At 36.2% G+C, this 17,753-nt stretch overlaps 1 protein-coding gene across 1 annotated transcript in view; it reads right to left on the minus strand.

The window, feature by feature from the left end:
* The window catches only part of LOC145978942 (ribosome biogenesis protein BMS1 homolog), an 82,490-nt gene that overhangs the window by 40,183 nt on the left and 24,554 nt on the right, over nucleotides 1-17,753 (minus strand). The window contains exons 8-11 of the mRNA XM_083111951.1: nucleotides 14,575-14,714; nucleotides 8,906-9,149; nucleotides 3,158-4,130; nucleotides 375-553 (exon numbers count right to left, since the gene is read on the minus strand). Of these exons, the coding sequence (XP_082968077.1) occupies nucleotides 375-553; nucleotides 3,158-4,130; nucleotides 8,906-9,149; nucleotides 14,575-14,714 (1,536 nt within the window). The remainder of the gene's footprint in view (nucleotides 1-374; nucleotides 554-3,157; nucleotides 4,131-8,905; nucleotides 9,150-14,574; nucleotides 14,715-17,753) is intronic.

Genomic DNA, 17,753 nt, shown 5'->3' on the forward strand with positions numbered 1-17,753 from the left:
TCACGATCGTGAAACCTTGTATGGTTCATTATACCTGGAATCTTTTAACCTTTATCAGGGTTGTCTACCAGTTAGGCCTACAACAATTGTCTACCAGTTAGGCCTACAACAATTGTCTACCAGTTAGGCCTACAACAATGTTCAATCTTTCCTGACAGGGCAATTACAATAATTTCCTTTTTTAGTTTGTGTTTATGCACAGAGAGATTAATCAAGACTGCACATACAGTTTACAGTGAGATCTGAACCACTATGCACCTCCACTGAGTACTGAATGCAAGTCAACAACATTACCACTACATCATCGGGGAAGCCTAACAGCACAATTATATTTATACATAAAAACAAATTCCAAGACATTACTGTTATTTTACCTCAGGCTCCATCCAGTCTAATAACTGAGATTCTGGAAACCTTGAACATTCTTCTTCATCTCTCATGTCCTTCTCTTCAAGTTGTTTCTTTTGTTTTCTTCTAACCACTTTGAAAATTTCTCCTATTGCCTCACTCCCATCCTCATTGTCAGTTTCATCCTCCAATTCTGAATGTCTGCCTGAAGGTATGAACACAAGAAAAAAAGTATTAACTACAGGACTGAGCCTATACTGATGCCAATGTATCTGTCGATACCATTGATACCAGTATTAGAAAATGTCAGATGGATTTTATTTACCAATACCAGCCAATACTTTTCTGGCATTTTGATTTTTTGCAGGGTTTGCAAAAAAGTCACGTGACACTTACATATAGTCTAATTATCCTGAAAATTATGCAAAAATTCAGTCTCCATTTACTTTGCACCAACATAGTGTGAAAAACAAATTTGTGATTACATAACAGGTATTTTAATATTCTGATGTAATTCTTGAATATTTTGAACTTCAGGTAAATTAATGCATATAATTAGATTGGAATACTTGCACACCAATATTAATCAATATTCTGAACAAGTTTTAATTGTAAAAATTTTCAAGCATCAGTATGGGTATTCGTTCAGCCCTAATTAACTACAACTTCCTTTATTCAAAATATTTCAATAAGTAGATTACCAGTCGTAATTTGCATTTCATATACCCAGACATGATTAAAATTTCATATATTCGAAACAAAACTCACGTTAAAGATCGAACAAAGGGTGTGCATACCTAGATAGTATTCTCTAGGAATATCACCAACTTGGGACTACTCCCAGTAGACGAGAGTCTCACATACCATTCTGAAGATGGTTGTAGTCCCATGCATCCAAGCATCAATGTTATCTACTAATACCATATTTACACGTGTATAATGCGACCCTGGTTTTTGATGGGGAAAAGTGACAAAAAATTTTATCTCGTGTATAATGTGCAGTATAATCCAGGTTCAAAAAATGGCTTTCTTAGTTGTAGGTCGTAAAGCTGTTGCTATGCTAATCAAGAGCTAGTGACATCGTACGTATTCAATGAGTCACCTGTTGCTATGTGGACCAAGAGGAGAATATCCTCTTGTGTAAACAGTAAGTTACCAACCAAATCCACCCCCCACCCCTCTCCCTCCACATTGTTTAGCATTCCAAAGCTTTCATTCTTTAACCACCTTAATTATTCTGTAATAGTAGAAAGGGAGATCAAAATTACGTTATGGATTTGCAGTGCTCAGGAAGTTATTTTCTGTAATTTCTTGCCCAACAAATACCGCTGATACACATAGCATGTGATGGGAGGTGCATACTCGAATTTTGCCCGAATGGCACTGCTTTACTTGTGTTGCAGAACATTATATTACAAAGTGAAAAATTGTGGAAAATTGCCTTTAAACTTTTATGCATGGTTTTGCTAATTTTCTCTTTACTTTTTCTGAAAAAAGTAAATACTTTTTCCGTGATACACGTAACATGTAAGAGGCCCATTCAGGACCCTTAAACTAGCAGTTAGCAGAACAAGATTTCTTTCATTAAGGCATTTACACACTCCACAAATGTCATATTATTTGGCCAGGAATACATTTTAATTATTATTTTCTTTCTCCTTATCTTTTCTTTCATCCAAAGTACCACAAAAATCAGAACGTTCCTTCATTTTGTGATGAGCTTATTTCAACTGCATTGCACATTAGTGTCGCCATCTTGAATGGAATACTGTTGCCAGATTCAGAAACTACAGTTTTCAAGATTTACAATGATATATAACATGATAGGGTTCTGGAAACATGAAAAAAAAAAAAATTCAGTGCATAATACGCACCACAGTTTTTGGGTGCAAGAATTTTGGAAAAAAGTGCACATTATACATGAGTAAATACGGAATTCCCCTTTCTTCCCTATCCTCTGCACATTACAACATGTCGTGGAGGCATATGGTAGCTGTGATTAGCACCGTTCTAGCTGCCTTTATCCCTACCTCGACCCCAGGTACCATGAGAGAGGCAAGTTAAGCCCAAAGCGGCAGGGACCTTGCTTGAAAACATGACACACAAAATTACCCAATCCAGGCAGTCAGATGCCCTACTGACTCAACAACCTCAGCTCTGTTATCTACTCTTATGTGTTATTTTCCTGTAGTTTACGGTTATTACAAGCATAAGAAAACAGTTTTTCTTTGTGACGTTTCAGGAGAACACACGCTCCTTTCATCAGACATTTATTTTCATTTTGACTAAAGATACAGTTATAACAATGGTATTTTGGATTCATAATTTAAATAAAAATAAAACAGACTGTTTTTTTTCACAGTTAAGTTGCTATATTACAACAATGTAACATTGACAACATCCATTATATAACAGATTCTTTTTGTTTAAAAATTACTAACCATTGTTATAACTGTATCTTTAGTCAAAATGAAAATAAATGTCTGATGAAAGGAGCGTGTGTTCTCCTGAAACGTCACAAAGAAAAACTGTTTTCTTATGCTTGTAATAACCGTAAACTACAGGAAAATAATTCTATAATGCAAGCAATGCGTACATACAAGAAAAACTATTACTCTTATGTGGTTGAAATTGATTGTCTTTTACATTTTCACGTGTGTGGGGAAGGGAAGAGAGTTTAGATGCTCACGAATTAAAGCAATTGGAGCAAAGTTACAAAATTTAAACAATAAACAGTACAAGAGTACAAGATTCAATGGATAGCATGCAGGCTGTTAATGAAATATCAACAGAAAGTAAAGATCCTTACCATACACAAGCTTCATCAAATTGGCTGAGCTTGACTGTCTGTCATAGAAGGCATCCGATGCCTTCTGCATGAGATTTTCTTTCCACTTGATTGCAGACTGCATAGCATCATCATTTTCCTTCTCTTCCTCAGCATCTTCATTGTCATCTGCACCACTTTCACTGTCATCTGCACCACTTTCACTGTCATCTGTATCACCTTCACTGTCATCTGCATCATCTTCACTGTTGCCTGTAACATCTTCACTGTTGCCTGTATCATCTTCATCAATTTCACTATTAACTGGATCACCTTCATCATCATATTCCAGATTGTCTTCACCTGACTCCTCTGAATAGCTTGCAGTTCTCGAAGCTTTAACTTTCTCTTCTGATGACTGTGTTGATTTGTTTTCTAGCACGGCGAGGGTTTGTGAAATTCTCGAGTGAATCTCTTGGTCCCTTTGAGAACCTGTCTGGTAATACTTCCAGTTTTCTGTTTCAGCATTCTTCTCATTACTTTTATCTTTCTTCAAACCCCACTCTCCAGCAAGAATATTGAAATCATCATCATCTTCATCAGTGTCATTTCCCATTTCTTTCAGCAACCTCTTCTGCACAGATAGAGCTTCTGCTTCAAACACATCTTCCGTTCTTGCACATTCCTCCTTCTCAAGAGCACTGCCACCTTCATCAATCTTCCCCTGTTCTCGTTTCTTGTTCTTTCTCTCCTTTCTCTTATTAGATTCTGATCCCTTTGTAGCGTTTGTTTCATGCATGTCCTCTCTTCTTGAACACACTTCACTTCCAAGGTCATCGTCCAATTCAATGTCACTATCATCAATGTTCTTCTTCTTTTGTTTCTTCTCATCAGACTCGGTAACCAATCTATTTTTCTCATCCTTGCTTTTCTTCAGTTTCTTCTTTGGTGGTTTATCATCCATCTCCAATTCATCATCACTGCTTGCAAATACATATTTTTCTTCAGACTTCTCCTAGATAAAGAGAGACAAGTAAGAATATTATTGCTTATCAAAATAAATTCTAACAAGATCTATGAAATTCCTGAATTAAAAAGAAAAAGGAAAAGGTTTATTTCTGAATAATCAAAGCATGTTCTTAACATGCAATTCAATTAATAGAAAGAGTAGTTATTGAAGCAATAGGATTTGATAATACATTAGATTTTATCCAATCTAATAACAAACAAACTCACTCTCTAGCACTTGCAAACCCAAATGTGCATTTCCACATGCACTGTACAAGTAATACCCAGTTTATTTTGTCTGTAACAATTTCATGCAAGCTAATTCTAAAAGAAGAATGAAAGTAAAAACAATTTTCCTCGTTTTTTATGAGCTTCATTTCCTGCCCATCTAAACCTTACTGATTTACTTATTCTCATAATATGAGGAAGCGAAGAGTATCAAAATATATTATTTTTCTTCATAGCTGATGAAATAAAACTCAAAATGTTCTACCTACTGATGTGGTGAAGAAAAAATTACCTGTTCAGATGTAGTGACTGATAACTTCTTTCAGCTGACAAGGGAAGCTCCCAAACCTCCCAACAAGAATTGCCATTAAACTTTCAGAATAAGATTACAATGGAGCCAAAGTTACAAGTGTGCAGTGCAACATTTCACAACTGGCCAGAACCCCTTAGCATGTTCTCTGCCAGGTCGGTAATAATGACTGAAACTGGCACACACCAATCAGACCATGTTGGTCATTATGACCGAAACATGTGGCTTGACTTTGTTCTTCCTAGCGTGCCGTCAGTCACGAGTATAACAATGATGTACACAAGGCATAACCAACAAGGCATGGGGAGTAAATTTTCGAATTTGAGAAATAAAGTCCAATAACCACTTTGGCACCGGAGGCAAAATTGTTGAACCCACTCTGGCAGAGAACGTATTAATTCAATTCTGACTGACATGAATACCTGTTCTGATATACTTTTATCAGCCAATATTCAATTATTGAAAATCACTTTCAATAATATTCATTTATTGATAAAACATTAAAATGCTGACCAAGGCAAACTTTTATAGTATAAAAATATACATAAAAACGTAACATTTCCACCATCTAACAGGGTCTTCTTCAGACAAAACTTCACAACAAAAAAATCAAATCATTGGAAGTTCCAACGAGGATGGTGGCAGTGGCCACTGAAATTAATTTGAATTTAAAATTTTGGGTGCATCAGCACTTAGGCTATTTTGCACCCGTCACATTATACAGGGGCCAGCCCCTTATCATTACAAATGACAACTCTAAAAATCTTCTGACTTCTGTTAAAAGCTGAGGCTCTAAACGGGCACTCAGCACACACAAGGACAAAAAACAGGACAACACACACAAAATTATACTGGCCATAGTGCCAGTCGCCAGAGCCTCGTTAGTCTACAGTCCAGGGTGTACAACGTGAAAGTGAGGTTGACTTTTGAGCCCCTATGTGGAAGGTACCCCTACACCCCACTGAAATTAATAGAACGAAGAAGAAGAAAACAGTTTTTCAGATAAAGTGAGTACTAGTTTCTCTGTATTTATCAACTACCGCGTGTCTCTGCTCCTAATTGTAAATTAAAATACATGCCTGAAAATCCTCTGATAAACTGCTTGATAATAGGGTGAATAATGAAGAGAAAGAAATTCTGTGAATAATGAAGAGAAAGAAATTCTACAGTCTGCGCGGAAAGTATTGACGTAAATTATTTTCGCGTTTTTACATAGGACTATCTCCTAAACGACACCGTGAAAACAGTTGTCGTTCATGGGCAGTAAACTACCACCTGCGATCTTCCTTTGTTCGTAGCTGCAAGTTTCAACTTGCTCAGTTTCAAGTGGGAGACGTTGTTGTACGTGCGCACGTGCGTGTGGTATTACCTGTGAATTTTGGGCTCTTGTGTGTGTGTTCTGAGTTGATTTTGTGTGTGAAACGATGCCTTACAACATATTGAAGCCTGGTGATACTGAGCACGTGATTGCCTTGTTTAGAGCAGGCATAAAAAGCACAGAAATTGCAACACAAACAGGTGTGAACCTGAGAACAGTGCAACGTTTGGTGAAACGCTTCAAGGACGAAGGTGGGGTCAAAATGCCTTGCTCAAAATCTAAGTCTGGTCGGCCTAGGAAAGTGTCTGAAAAAACACTGCACATCATGAAAAGGCAGCTAAGGAACCAACCTTCGTTAACAGCTAGGGAACTGAAAGAAAAAAATCCTCTGTTGCTTGATAATGTGTCCCTCCGGACAATTCAGGAGAAGATCCATGATAACTTAGGGCTACGCAGTTACAGAGCTCGCCCGAAACCTCGCCTTACAGAGAAGCATCGTAAGAAAAAATGGGATTTCTGTAAGAAATACAGTACCTGGACTGTTCATGACTGGAAAGAAGTGTTGTGGAGTGATGAAGCCACTTTCTTTGTTACTGGTAGTGGTTCCAAGCGAGTGTACCGTTCTCCCGGTGATGATCCCACCCTTCCTCAGTACACACATCCAACTATAAAACACCCTCCCAGTATTATGGTCTGGGGTTCCTTTAGTTATGGTGGTGTAGGAGAGTTAGTTATTCTTCCTAAAAACCAGACCATGAATCAGTACTCCTATTTTGAGCTCTTAAATGATGTTTTGGAAGTGTCCTTTGAAAAAGGTGGAGCATCTTTTTTTATGCAGGATGGGGCTCCTTGTCACACAGCCAAAAGTGTGGTTTCATGGCTCAAAGATGCTTGTGTCCCTTATTTTGATGATTGGAAAGGACAAAGCCCCTGACCTCAACCCGATTAAAAACTTTTGGTCTATCATGAAGCGACGTTTAAGGAACATGGACACATCTACACTCCTTAAGCTAGAAGCTGCCATAAGGGACATTTGGGTCAATCTGTCAGTTAATCTCCTCCAAAACCTGGCTTTGAGTGTTCCAAAACGACTGACAGAATGCCGGAAGCATAAAGGAGGGTCGACAAAATACTGACTACAAGGTGAGTAGTACAACATTGATTTTGTTGTTTGTTTGGTGTATACATCTGTTGTGGTTCTTGCTTTCACTGGTGTGGCGTCAATACTTTCCGCGCAAACTGTACTCACATCATTATTTGTTGTCATATATTTGCATAACAGTGATTATGCAAACATTCATGAAAGATCACGATGTAACATGGTAAACATGGTTGCTATACTGTACCAACATGGAAGAGACTTCCTGGTTCCATGTTTGAAGAAACTATGGCAGAACCTCAATTTTACTTTTTTCATGGGACCATTTTTGAAAAATTTTAAACATGGGATAATGTAAAATCGAGGAAAATTTTCTAACATTTTGCTATGTTGGGACCATGAAGATTGAATGTATAATGTGGGAAAATGTAAAATCCTGGAGCATAAAATCAGGGTACCACTATATTACTTTGTTGTCTGCATTGTCATATGCTATCTACCTGCAAATAATGAAGGCAGCAAACCTTCAAATTATGTAAGTTTTTAAAGAAAACACTATGCAAACAGAAAGTCTTTTCCATCTTGGTATTAAAAAAAACTGAACTGTGTAATTTGATGTAATAGAAGGGAAAAATTAGGGCTGAACCGATGTATCGTTATCAGCCAATCAATACCTGTGGCATTTGAAATCATGAGTTGGAATTTATCTATTGATACTTTTCTGGAATTTTTGTCATTTGTTGAGTCTGCAAAAAATTCTGGAAATTATGCAAAAATTGAAGTTTTTCCTATGTTTTGCACCAGTGTTATGGGGAAAATGGATTTTGTGTTTACCATATTTACTCCTGTATAATGCACACTTTTCCCCAAAAGTTTTGCCCCCAAAAACTGTGGTGCGTATTATGCATGGAATAATTCAGACAGCCAATATGAAACAATGTTTTTACTATATCACTGTGAATAACAGGTATATAACAACAGGCGCAAATATAAATTACCAGGTTGGAGTTCTTCAGTAATAATATATATAAAAAAAAAAAAAAGTGAAATGGCTATTCGCATGATTTTTCACTTTGTAACTGAACGTTTTGGGACACAAAGAAAAGTGACGCTGTTCTGGCAGAATTCAAGCATGCACCCACCTTATGTCACACAGGATGTGTATTAGTGGTATTGGTCGGGCAAGTAATAATAGAAAATAACTTTATGGGCACTGCAAATCCATAACATATTTTTGATGTCGCTTTCTTCTACTACAGAATAAACAATGTGGTTACAAAAGTGAAAGCTTTGAGATGCTAAAAACATGCTGGAGGAAAAGACAAAAGGGGGGGGGGGGGGAGTGATCCACATAGAAAAGAAACTGGCAATTCATTGAATAGAGTGAAAGCCATTTATTGAACCTGAATTGTACTCTGCATTACATACGAGATATAATTGTTTGTCACTTTTCCCCGTCAAAAACCACGGTGCGCATTATTCATGCATGTGCATTATACATGCATAAATATGATATATACTAGATATTTTAATATTTTTATGTAATTCTCAGATATTTTAAACCATGTAGATGTATATAATTCGAGTGAAATGCTTAGACAATAATATTAATCAATGTTTTGAACTTTTAGTTGTTACAATTTCTATGCATGAGTATCAATGGAACTCTGTAAGAGTATAGGCAACAGTATGCATATTGGCTGAAAGTGGTATCGTATCGACTCAGCCCTAGATACAGAATCAAAGAAAACAATAAAATGAGGAATGTCATTCCAAAGAGCACATTTAAAATAAATATATACATATATGTGTGTGTGTGTAGCATACCAATTTTCTCTTCGATGGCATTTTGGATGAAAATTTTGATTGTCTTTCACTGGATACAGCATCCCTGGATAAAGAATCTGCATCTTCATCACTGTCTTCACTTTCTTCATCTTGTTCATTATCACTATCTTCCGCATTCCATTCAGCTGTTTCATCATCATCATCGAAAATCACTTTCCTTCTGAGTGTGCCATCATCTTCTTTTACCACCTTTTGATGAAAACCGGTCTCCTTAAACATTCCTCTGATGAAAGTAAACAAAAAAATCAACATCATATAAATACATGAGATACATTAAATTCATGAGAAAATATTAACACAAGTTTATACAAAGAAGAAACTGACGTCTAAAACAATTATTCAGTAGGAATGAGTTTACACACCATACAAAAGAACACAAAAAATTAATTCAAAAAATATATTCTAACCTAGATTTTTTTTAAATATGTATGGATTATAGATAACCAGGGAGAAATTTTAAATCAAAGGTGCAGCTCGAAATTCAAATGTACTGATGGATGTCTATACGTATACTTGACTACACCAAGATTATTAATATTAAAAATTCTTACTTAAAATTGTGTAAGGTACATGAAATATTTTAACCGAGACCCTATTTATTTGGGAAACCAAATTCCCTCACTTTTCTAGGTTTTACAGACAATTTTCAAACAAAATTTCAGGCCATTATGTGTGCTTCAACATACTAACTAGGGGGGTGGATATTTCCATGTTTTTGTCCATGGTGGATATTCATATGCATTCAACATTTCACCTGATTTGATTTGGATTGCCCTGGTGATGTTTTATGGTGCATATAAATGCACATTTGAGACATTCATGAATATTTAAGCATAACATGCATATAATTGCATGTCATGAAATTGCAAATAATTTTAATGCAGTTGTTCATTTCAAGTTTTCCTCTTGTGTTTTTTATTATTTGTGTCATAGGTAGGGAATGGATTTTTAGATGCTAAATAAAGAGGTATTTAGGACTTTATAAACTCCATTTTAGGATTTTTAAGTGTTTATTATAAATTACTAGAGGCATGCATATTTCATTTTTGACGAAAACACGAAATGTTAAATAACACATTGTAATGTTAATTTCTCATGTTCCTGAAAGGTGTGAGGTGCATTTTCCTACCCTGTCTTGTCACGAAATGATGCGAAATGAACTGCAAAATAGACTCTTAAACACGAAATTTACAGTTTATATACCGACGCGATACTTCCTGAAGTCAGAATTATCCTGCGAGTTATGCAATTCACAGAAAATTGATTAATTGTGCTGTAAATATTTGAGAAACAAAAATGGGGTACCTTTTTGCAGGAATTAACTTAATATTCTGGTAATGATTTAATGTGCTATTAGAAGGGATATGTTTATATTGTGTAATAAGTGCTGTTTTAAAATCAAATTTGGGATTATATTCACATTTTTAAAACCAAAATGTCATTTTATGTGCCACTTTTTCACCACTATAACAGCGAAATTTCATTTTATTTACCACTTTTGAACCCGAAATTGACTGTTTTTGTACCAAAATTTTGCTTTTTTATTTACCAAAAATATGTCTATAAATTACTGTAAGTGCTCTAATTATTAATTGATAATTTTATGAAACAACTGGTTTTAGATGCAATTTGTATACAAAAATGCTATTCTCTGATTATAAAAGATGCAGTTTGTCCAATACAAAATATTTTATCATATGTTGAAGTATTGCACCACCATATGATTTTCAATGTTCTCCATGGTGAAGTTCTTCCAGTTGTCTGTGAGCATGACACGCACCTTCTGCCTTTAGGGCTTTATATTAGTCGGTTACAACCCTTTTATTGGACTTCTCAAAGGCTTCTAAGGGTTAGTAGGACCAAGCCCTTGCGAGATCTGTGGTGTAGGATTTATTTTTAATTATCACCTATGTAGGTTTGAAATGAAGGATCATTAAGATATTTTACTCGAAGATTTATTTAAACTTTCAATGATATACAAACACTTTTCAAACAGACAATTCACCCGATACAACTTGTAGGCCTAAACCTATTAGTTGTACCGAAGTTTATAACCCTGGTCTTTTTGATGATGCAGGAGAATGCCTTATTCAAAGTTGGGTTTGTGGAATATCTGCCAAATGGAGCACAAGTACACCAGCCAATCCGAAGATCGAAGCAAGATATTACCCAACGTCCCCTGAACCATCAGCCTTTCGGCAACCAGGAGAATGTCCCGTAGGCTTATAAAAGTCTAGCTCTTTTATATCATAATTTTATTTACAATTTACATAGTTGTTTTATATTTCCATAGTTTTAGCATTTTTTCCTGATTTAAGTTAAACAATTCATTACCTATTGTAACATTAACAATAACACATTTTTAAAGAAAAGATTCCAACATAGATTAATACAATACAGATTGAACAGTTTTGTGCTTAAAAGGCATGTGTTGACAGGGGTGACACAAGCAGGAGCTTGTACAGTCACAGACACTTCAGGGATGTAACAATTCTATTAAGTTTCAATGTGATTGTTACAACCCAGAAGTGTCCATGGAGAACCTTCTCTCCACACTGCAGAAAGTTATTGGTGCAAACTCATAAATGCAACTGTTGCTGATTCCCAAGGTAATGTTGAGCCCTTGGGATGAAGGGGTCGTACCTTTGGTATCCATTGAAGGCACATAGTGGTTCGGATCCAACTTTAAACTGTATGTCCAGTCCTGATTAGTCTCTGTGTAGAAAGTGAGCTCAAAAACTCATCCTCAAAAATTCAAACCCCAGGCAGGTTCGCAGTGGTCTTCTCTCCTTGATGAACAGGCAGTTGTACTGTCCGGCGTAAACCCTCCCCTTTCACTTAACTGTTGGGGAAATAGGCAACGTGATTGATCACTTACAGGGTTGCCTTTCCTACTCGTTACAGCAGGCACTCGAAACAGCCAATCAGACGGATGTATTCTTGAAATCTTCCTGTGCTCTTACACTGTTGGAGGCTGGGAATAATGCTGGCCCTGTCTTAATTATGAATGATTTTGTAACTAGGATTTTGTTTGAAAACTGCCTGCATTTTTGTTTGGTATACTAGTCCTACAGTCCCTTTAATTGCCTAGGAAGTACTATAGTGTTTAACAATGGGGAATGCTTCATCCAGTCACTTCACACCATATTTTTCCAAATTCATGATGCAGGTTGGAAGATCGTGAGAAATTTGCACAGAGAAGATGCTGACGCCCCTTGCTGTTGCATTGTTCCTTTTGCCACTTGGATTCGTTCAAGGTCTCAAGGTTTAAGGGTCTCAAACCTTTGTGGTGGAAATTTAAGGTTGTTCTTAAAGTTATTTTTAAAGTATGCGAAATGTTCAGGTCAAAATAGGGCTTTTAGTAATTTATAGTTTGTTTAGGCATTTTAGGTCCTATAGAATTTCAGTAGAGGGGTACTGTGTACATGAAACGCAAAGATATCTAAATAGAATATGTCTAAGATATAGCAAAAAAAAAAAAAAAAAAAAAAAATAGGCATGGACCTAGGAATTCATTCCCTAGCCATAAGTAACCTATATCACCTGGCTGTGGACACTAGTTGAATCAGGAACCTTCCAATACTCGAAACTACTCTTGAGAACATTGAGCAAACCACCCTCCCACTAATGAGCAATGCCTAAAAGAAATTAGTCACGTGTCCAGGTGTAAGCAACAGCAGTAGAGGTTGCATTATTTTTTGACTAGCTGTACATAACATGTCTTCATAAATCTGTGTGTGTGTCCAGTTCATCCCTGAGTGGTAAAGGAGGAGGAGGAGAATTTGCTATCATGGAATAGATTGTGTTCATTATAAAAGCCACTACTGTAATTAAAACATAATGCAGTGTAAAGCCTCTTTCAGATTAATTTACTTCTCGACATCTGTCGGACACATCACAACATATCGGCCACAGTTCCATGCCATTATCAGCTGCCATGAAAAGAATGGCTACCTCCAAGCCATAAATAGCACAAAGTACGGATGGGACCGATTAATCGGTACTCTATCGGTATCGACTGATATGGGCATATCGGTGTATCGGTAAAATTACCGATTATTATACCAATCCGATATATCGATAAATATCTGATAATTTACAGCAAAATTCTTCCATTTTGTTTTAATTTTTATAAATAATCTCCATGCCATACTCTCTAAAAAAGTAAATGTCTAAATATGCAATTTCTTTTTCACTGCAGTCACCTTGAAACACACATTTATTAAGAAGGTCAATGAACCTTTCAGGTTCTTCAAGGACCATTTCTAATTGTATATCGGATCGGTAGAATATCAGTTATCGGTATTGGTAAATTTTATATTGGTACTTTATCGGTATCGGCCAAAATTTCATATCAGCTCATCCCTACCACAATGTGTTTTTAAGGCCCTGAAAACCTGGACAATACCTAATTTTCAAATTGGACATTTAAGAAATGTTGTAGTTTTATTCCAATGTTTTCGAGTATTTTCCTGTCAGAGAAGCTCTTTGTATTTCTAGCAATTTGTTTAAGAAAAAGGATCAGAGCCCAACCATTTATCAACGATAACATCCAAAGTATATGTGAAAAAAAATATTATACTTTCATTTCGTTCTGAATTTTTTGATTGCCATTAGTTTTATCCCTCAATCCTCTATAAATAGTATTTTTCTATGAAATTGGTGTTGGGTTTTTGTCAGAATTTCAAGGCTTTGTAAACCATGGTATGCAAAGTATGTAGTGCTGTGTGGGGTTCTTCACATGGATTTAGTTTTGCCTTACACAGTATAGTTCAAACATCATTTATTGAGCATGTAAAACAGGTTGTCTTTGCGATTTTTATTAATTTCTTCTAATTTTTGTGGCAATAGCAATGCAACAATTTTTCACTATTCATGGTGGGAAATTATATTAGCCCACCATGCAAAAAAAATTAGGTTTCTACTGTAATTCCAAGAATTCCTATATGGTCTATATGTGGGAGTTCCTGGAATTCTTGGTGTTACAGCAGAACACCAATTCTATGTTCCAAGATTTTACATTTTCCCACATTATACATTCAATCTTGATAGCAAAATGTTACAAAATTTTCCTTGATTTCACATTTTCTTGAGTTTCAAGGTTTTTTAGCTTGGTCCCCTGAAAAACATTAAATCAAGGTTCTGCTGTATGTGGGGTACTGACGGGAGTCATACAGAATAGTATGGGCCATAATATACAATTACTAGAGTATCCTCTTGAAATTTTAATGCATATTTTGACTTTTTTTAGTTCATATAATAAATAAATCTACTCCCTACTAATAACCAAATTTTACAAATAACAAAATATTTTTACATAAAATATTTCCATCAAGAAGCTGATTCAAGAGAAGGCAAATTTATTTTCAATGCCACATACTGGCAATTAATTTTCCTTGACTTTTGCTGGTCACCGGGAACAAGTTTAATATACTATATAAGAGTCTATGTACTTCAAGACATCCAAGTATTTATGTAAAAAAAAAAGTATTAAGATTGCCAATATTGATATTATCAGCAATATCAATTTCTGGCAGTATCCATATGGCTACTTTAAATTTATGTTTTCTTTGCAAAAATCTTAGAAATCTTGTTCTTAAGTTATTAAAAAATTTTGATCTTTTATAAAAAGTTCCTCCCCTACTTACACCTCAAAGTCATCTGCAGTGACAGGTGTGGCATTGCTAAAGAGCTGCAGCTCACTTCTAGACATCTTGACATCCAATGTTTCTTGTGTGTCTAACAATGAATTCACCATTTCTTTTTGAGGTGCCAAATCTCCTTCTGCCTACAAATAACAAGTCATAAACACTTATTAGAATACTTACATCTCATATTCATTTTCAAAGTGAACATCATCATAGTGATTTACCAATCAATAATTGTATCTACGAGGGTCATACCAAAATTAATGAGCATATTTTGCAGGCAACTCAGTAACAGAAAAAGAATGAGCAATGTGTGGTAGGTAATGCCACCTGTTGTGTATCCTTGAGTGTCATAAGACAAAAGCAGCTTTCATTGCATGGCCAGTATTACTTCTAACAAAATGACAGACGATATTTCATTTTGTCAGCATGCTGTTATTGAATTTCTTGTTAAGAGAGGAAATTCCTGCTGCAGAAATTCACCAGACTTCAGCGTGCTTATGAAAAATGTGTGCATGGGTACTATTACTGTTAGAAGGTGGGTTAAACATTTTAAATATGGTAATACAAGATCAGTCTCGTATCTATCACCCTCAAACGGCATAAACTGAATGTGACATGGACAAGGTTGGGCAGGTTTCCTTGAACCTGGGCAAACCACAAATGCTGCTCATAATGTCCAGACAGTGTACAAGATCAATCATGTATCTCGTGATAAGCATCCTGTAAGGAAGATCATCCTTAAGCACAACAATGATCAACCCCACTTAGCTTGCTTCATACTGGAAGAAACTGACAACCTGGGGTGGGAAGTTCTATGACACCCCTCCTACATCACTGATCTGGCACCATCAAATCTGTTTGGATTTGTTAAGGATCAGACATGAGGCAATGGAGGAAATTCAGAAAGCAGTGAGTCAGTGGCTTTGGAAAGCTGGAACGGAGTCCTAGGAAGGAAAAATGTGTACAAGAATTAAGATTGTTGGAAAGTAAAGAAAAGACTGAAGATTTAGGTTATGTACTTGGTTTTTCAATAATACAAGGGAAAGTCCGTAAATAGGTCCCAAACTGATGTGGGATAGCTGAAAATAGTAGTGAGTAGTTTCTAAAGGTGTCACTAGGTGGCAGCATAATCCAGCTTGATGATATTCAGTTAGCATAGCAGATGCACACATGGGCAGCTCCGTTTAAAAGTTTGTCTGTGCTCGAGGAGTGTACGTTAGAAGAGCAGTGTATTGTTGTGTTTTTGTTGGGAAAAGGACTTACTGCAAAGCATATTCATAAGGAAATGTTTCCTGTTTATAGTGAGAAGTGTTTGTCATGTAAAGAGATGCAGAACTAAACTAAACTCTGTGGCGCAACAGCCCTCAAAGGGCCAGGACCTGTCAGAGCGGCTTTTCATTGGATGACACATGGTAAGCGCATCGAGTCCCATCGCCACTGATTTCTGGCTCACGTAACCGAAGCCTGCTACTTCTTGAAGTAGCTTCCCAATTGTCCTCACGATGCTGGCTCAACACTGACATTTTGGGGGCACCCACCAGGAATCGAACTCAGGACCACTTGCACCAAAGGTTGGAGCACTAACCACCTGGCTACGTGGTCGACAAATTCTCACAAGAGCGGTCAAACATTTCACGGATAATGAAGATTCTGAACGTGAGGTGTGACTGGGACAGCAGCTCAAATACTTATATGTAACAGGTTTTGGGGCACTAATAAAGAGATGGGATCAGTGTATCAATGTTAGTGGAGACTATGTTGAAAAATAAAAGCCATTTTCAAGTCAGTATCTCGTTAGTATTTTTTTAGTAAACATTTGTGACCTAATAACTGACTTACCCTCATATAGCATGATAATTCAGAAAAAAATGTTGATAATTTCTTTTGGTATGACCCTTGTATTAGTAAAGAGAGAGTACATCTGAAAGAACACTTCTAGCATGAAAATCTAAAACTTTCTATAGCAAGAAGAAAATAAGAGATGAAGATTTCTGGGATAGCACCTATCCCAATGGCAGCTTCGGCTATCAAATATCTCTGAACACTCACATCAATGAACAGGCATTTCCTAGTGCAGAGGACAAATGACACATGAATCATAAAATTAACCTCAACAAAGATAAAGACAACATATAAATTTTCACACTAACTTCAATCCTTTCTCGGGACTAAAAAAGTTATAAGCAAGACATCATAAAAGTTTCAAACATTAAAAAATTTGGTTAAAAGGTATAAGATCTCGTCAGTAGAATAGCCAGCCACATCCATGAATGCTACTTCTAGTGTCCTTTCACTTCATTAATTATATAATGTTTTTGACATGCAGCATGAAATATCAACTATTTTACATGATCTGTTGTCAATTTGTTTATTTTTCCTTTGTTTAAATGGGATACCACAACTACTACTTACTCCAGTAGTTTCCCAATCTTTGACGTTGAGACAACATGAAAAAATAAGAGTGTAAAGTTCCCATTGAGAGGATTTAAGCATCCCAGTGAGCCTATCACTTTCAGGCAGCTTGAGATTAGGGAGAAGCAGACTCAAATATCAAAACCTAAGTTTTAAGAAAATGAAACTTCAGATTCGATACAGGATTCAGATACTGGAATACATTTTGGGATTCAGATAATTTAGACTAAAATGCTCAACTCTATTTCAGACCATTACATATGAATGGCTTATTGCAGAAAGGGACCTGAGTCACATTTTTGAGGTATCGGAGTTAATTTTTTCATCTCCACTGTGTCTAGCAGCATACTGAAGGGGGGTGCATTGAGGGTTGCAAAATTAACTATTCATTATGTTGAATATTTGAGCCAACAACGGCACATTTCTTTCTTACACTATTAATATTATACGATTTTTCATTGTTTTTCTCAGAATTGTGCAAAAGTGACTCAGGTCCCTTTCTGCAATAAGCCATTCATATAATAAACACACATGAAAAATATCACGAATGGGGCAGATTAATCTGTACTCTATGGCAGTGGTGGCTGGTGGTCTGGCTCTATGGGTGTGCACTTCAGTCTCGCATCCAGAAGAAGTGTAGTACCACCCCTGTCAAATACTCGCACCCATTTTGGAATACATAATGATGCTAAATGTATTGGCAACCCAAGTTTTTATCACTGAAAATGAGGCTATGACAGAGTTACCGTATATTTCATGGACCG

The sequence above is a fragment of the Lepisma saccharinum genome, chromosome 1, assembly GCF_977018435.1.
Source record: "Lepisma saccharinum chromosome 1, izLepSacc3.1, whole genome shotgun sequence".
Classification (NCBI taxonomy): Eukaryota; Metazoa; Arthropoda; class Insecta; order Zygentoma; family Lepismatidae; genus Lepisma; species Lepisma saccharinum.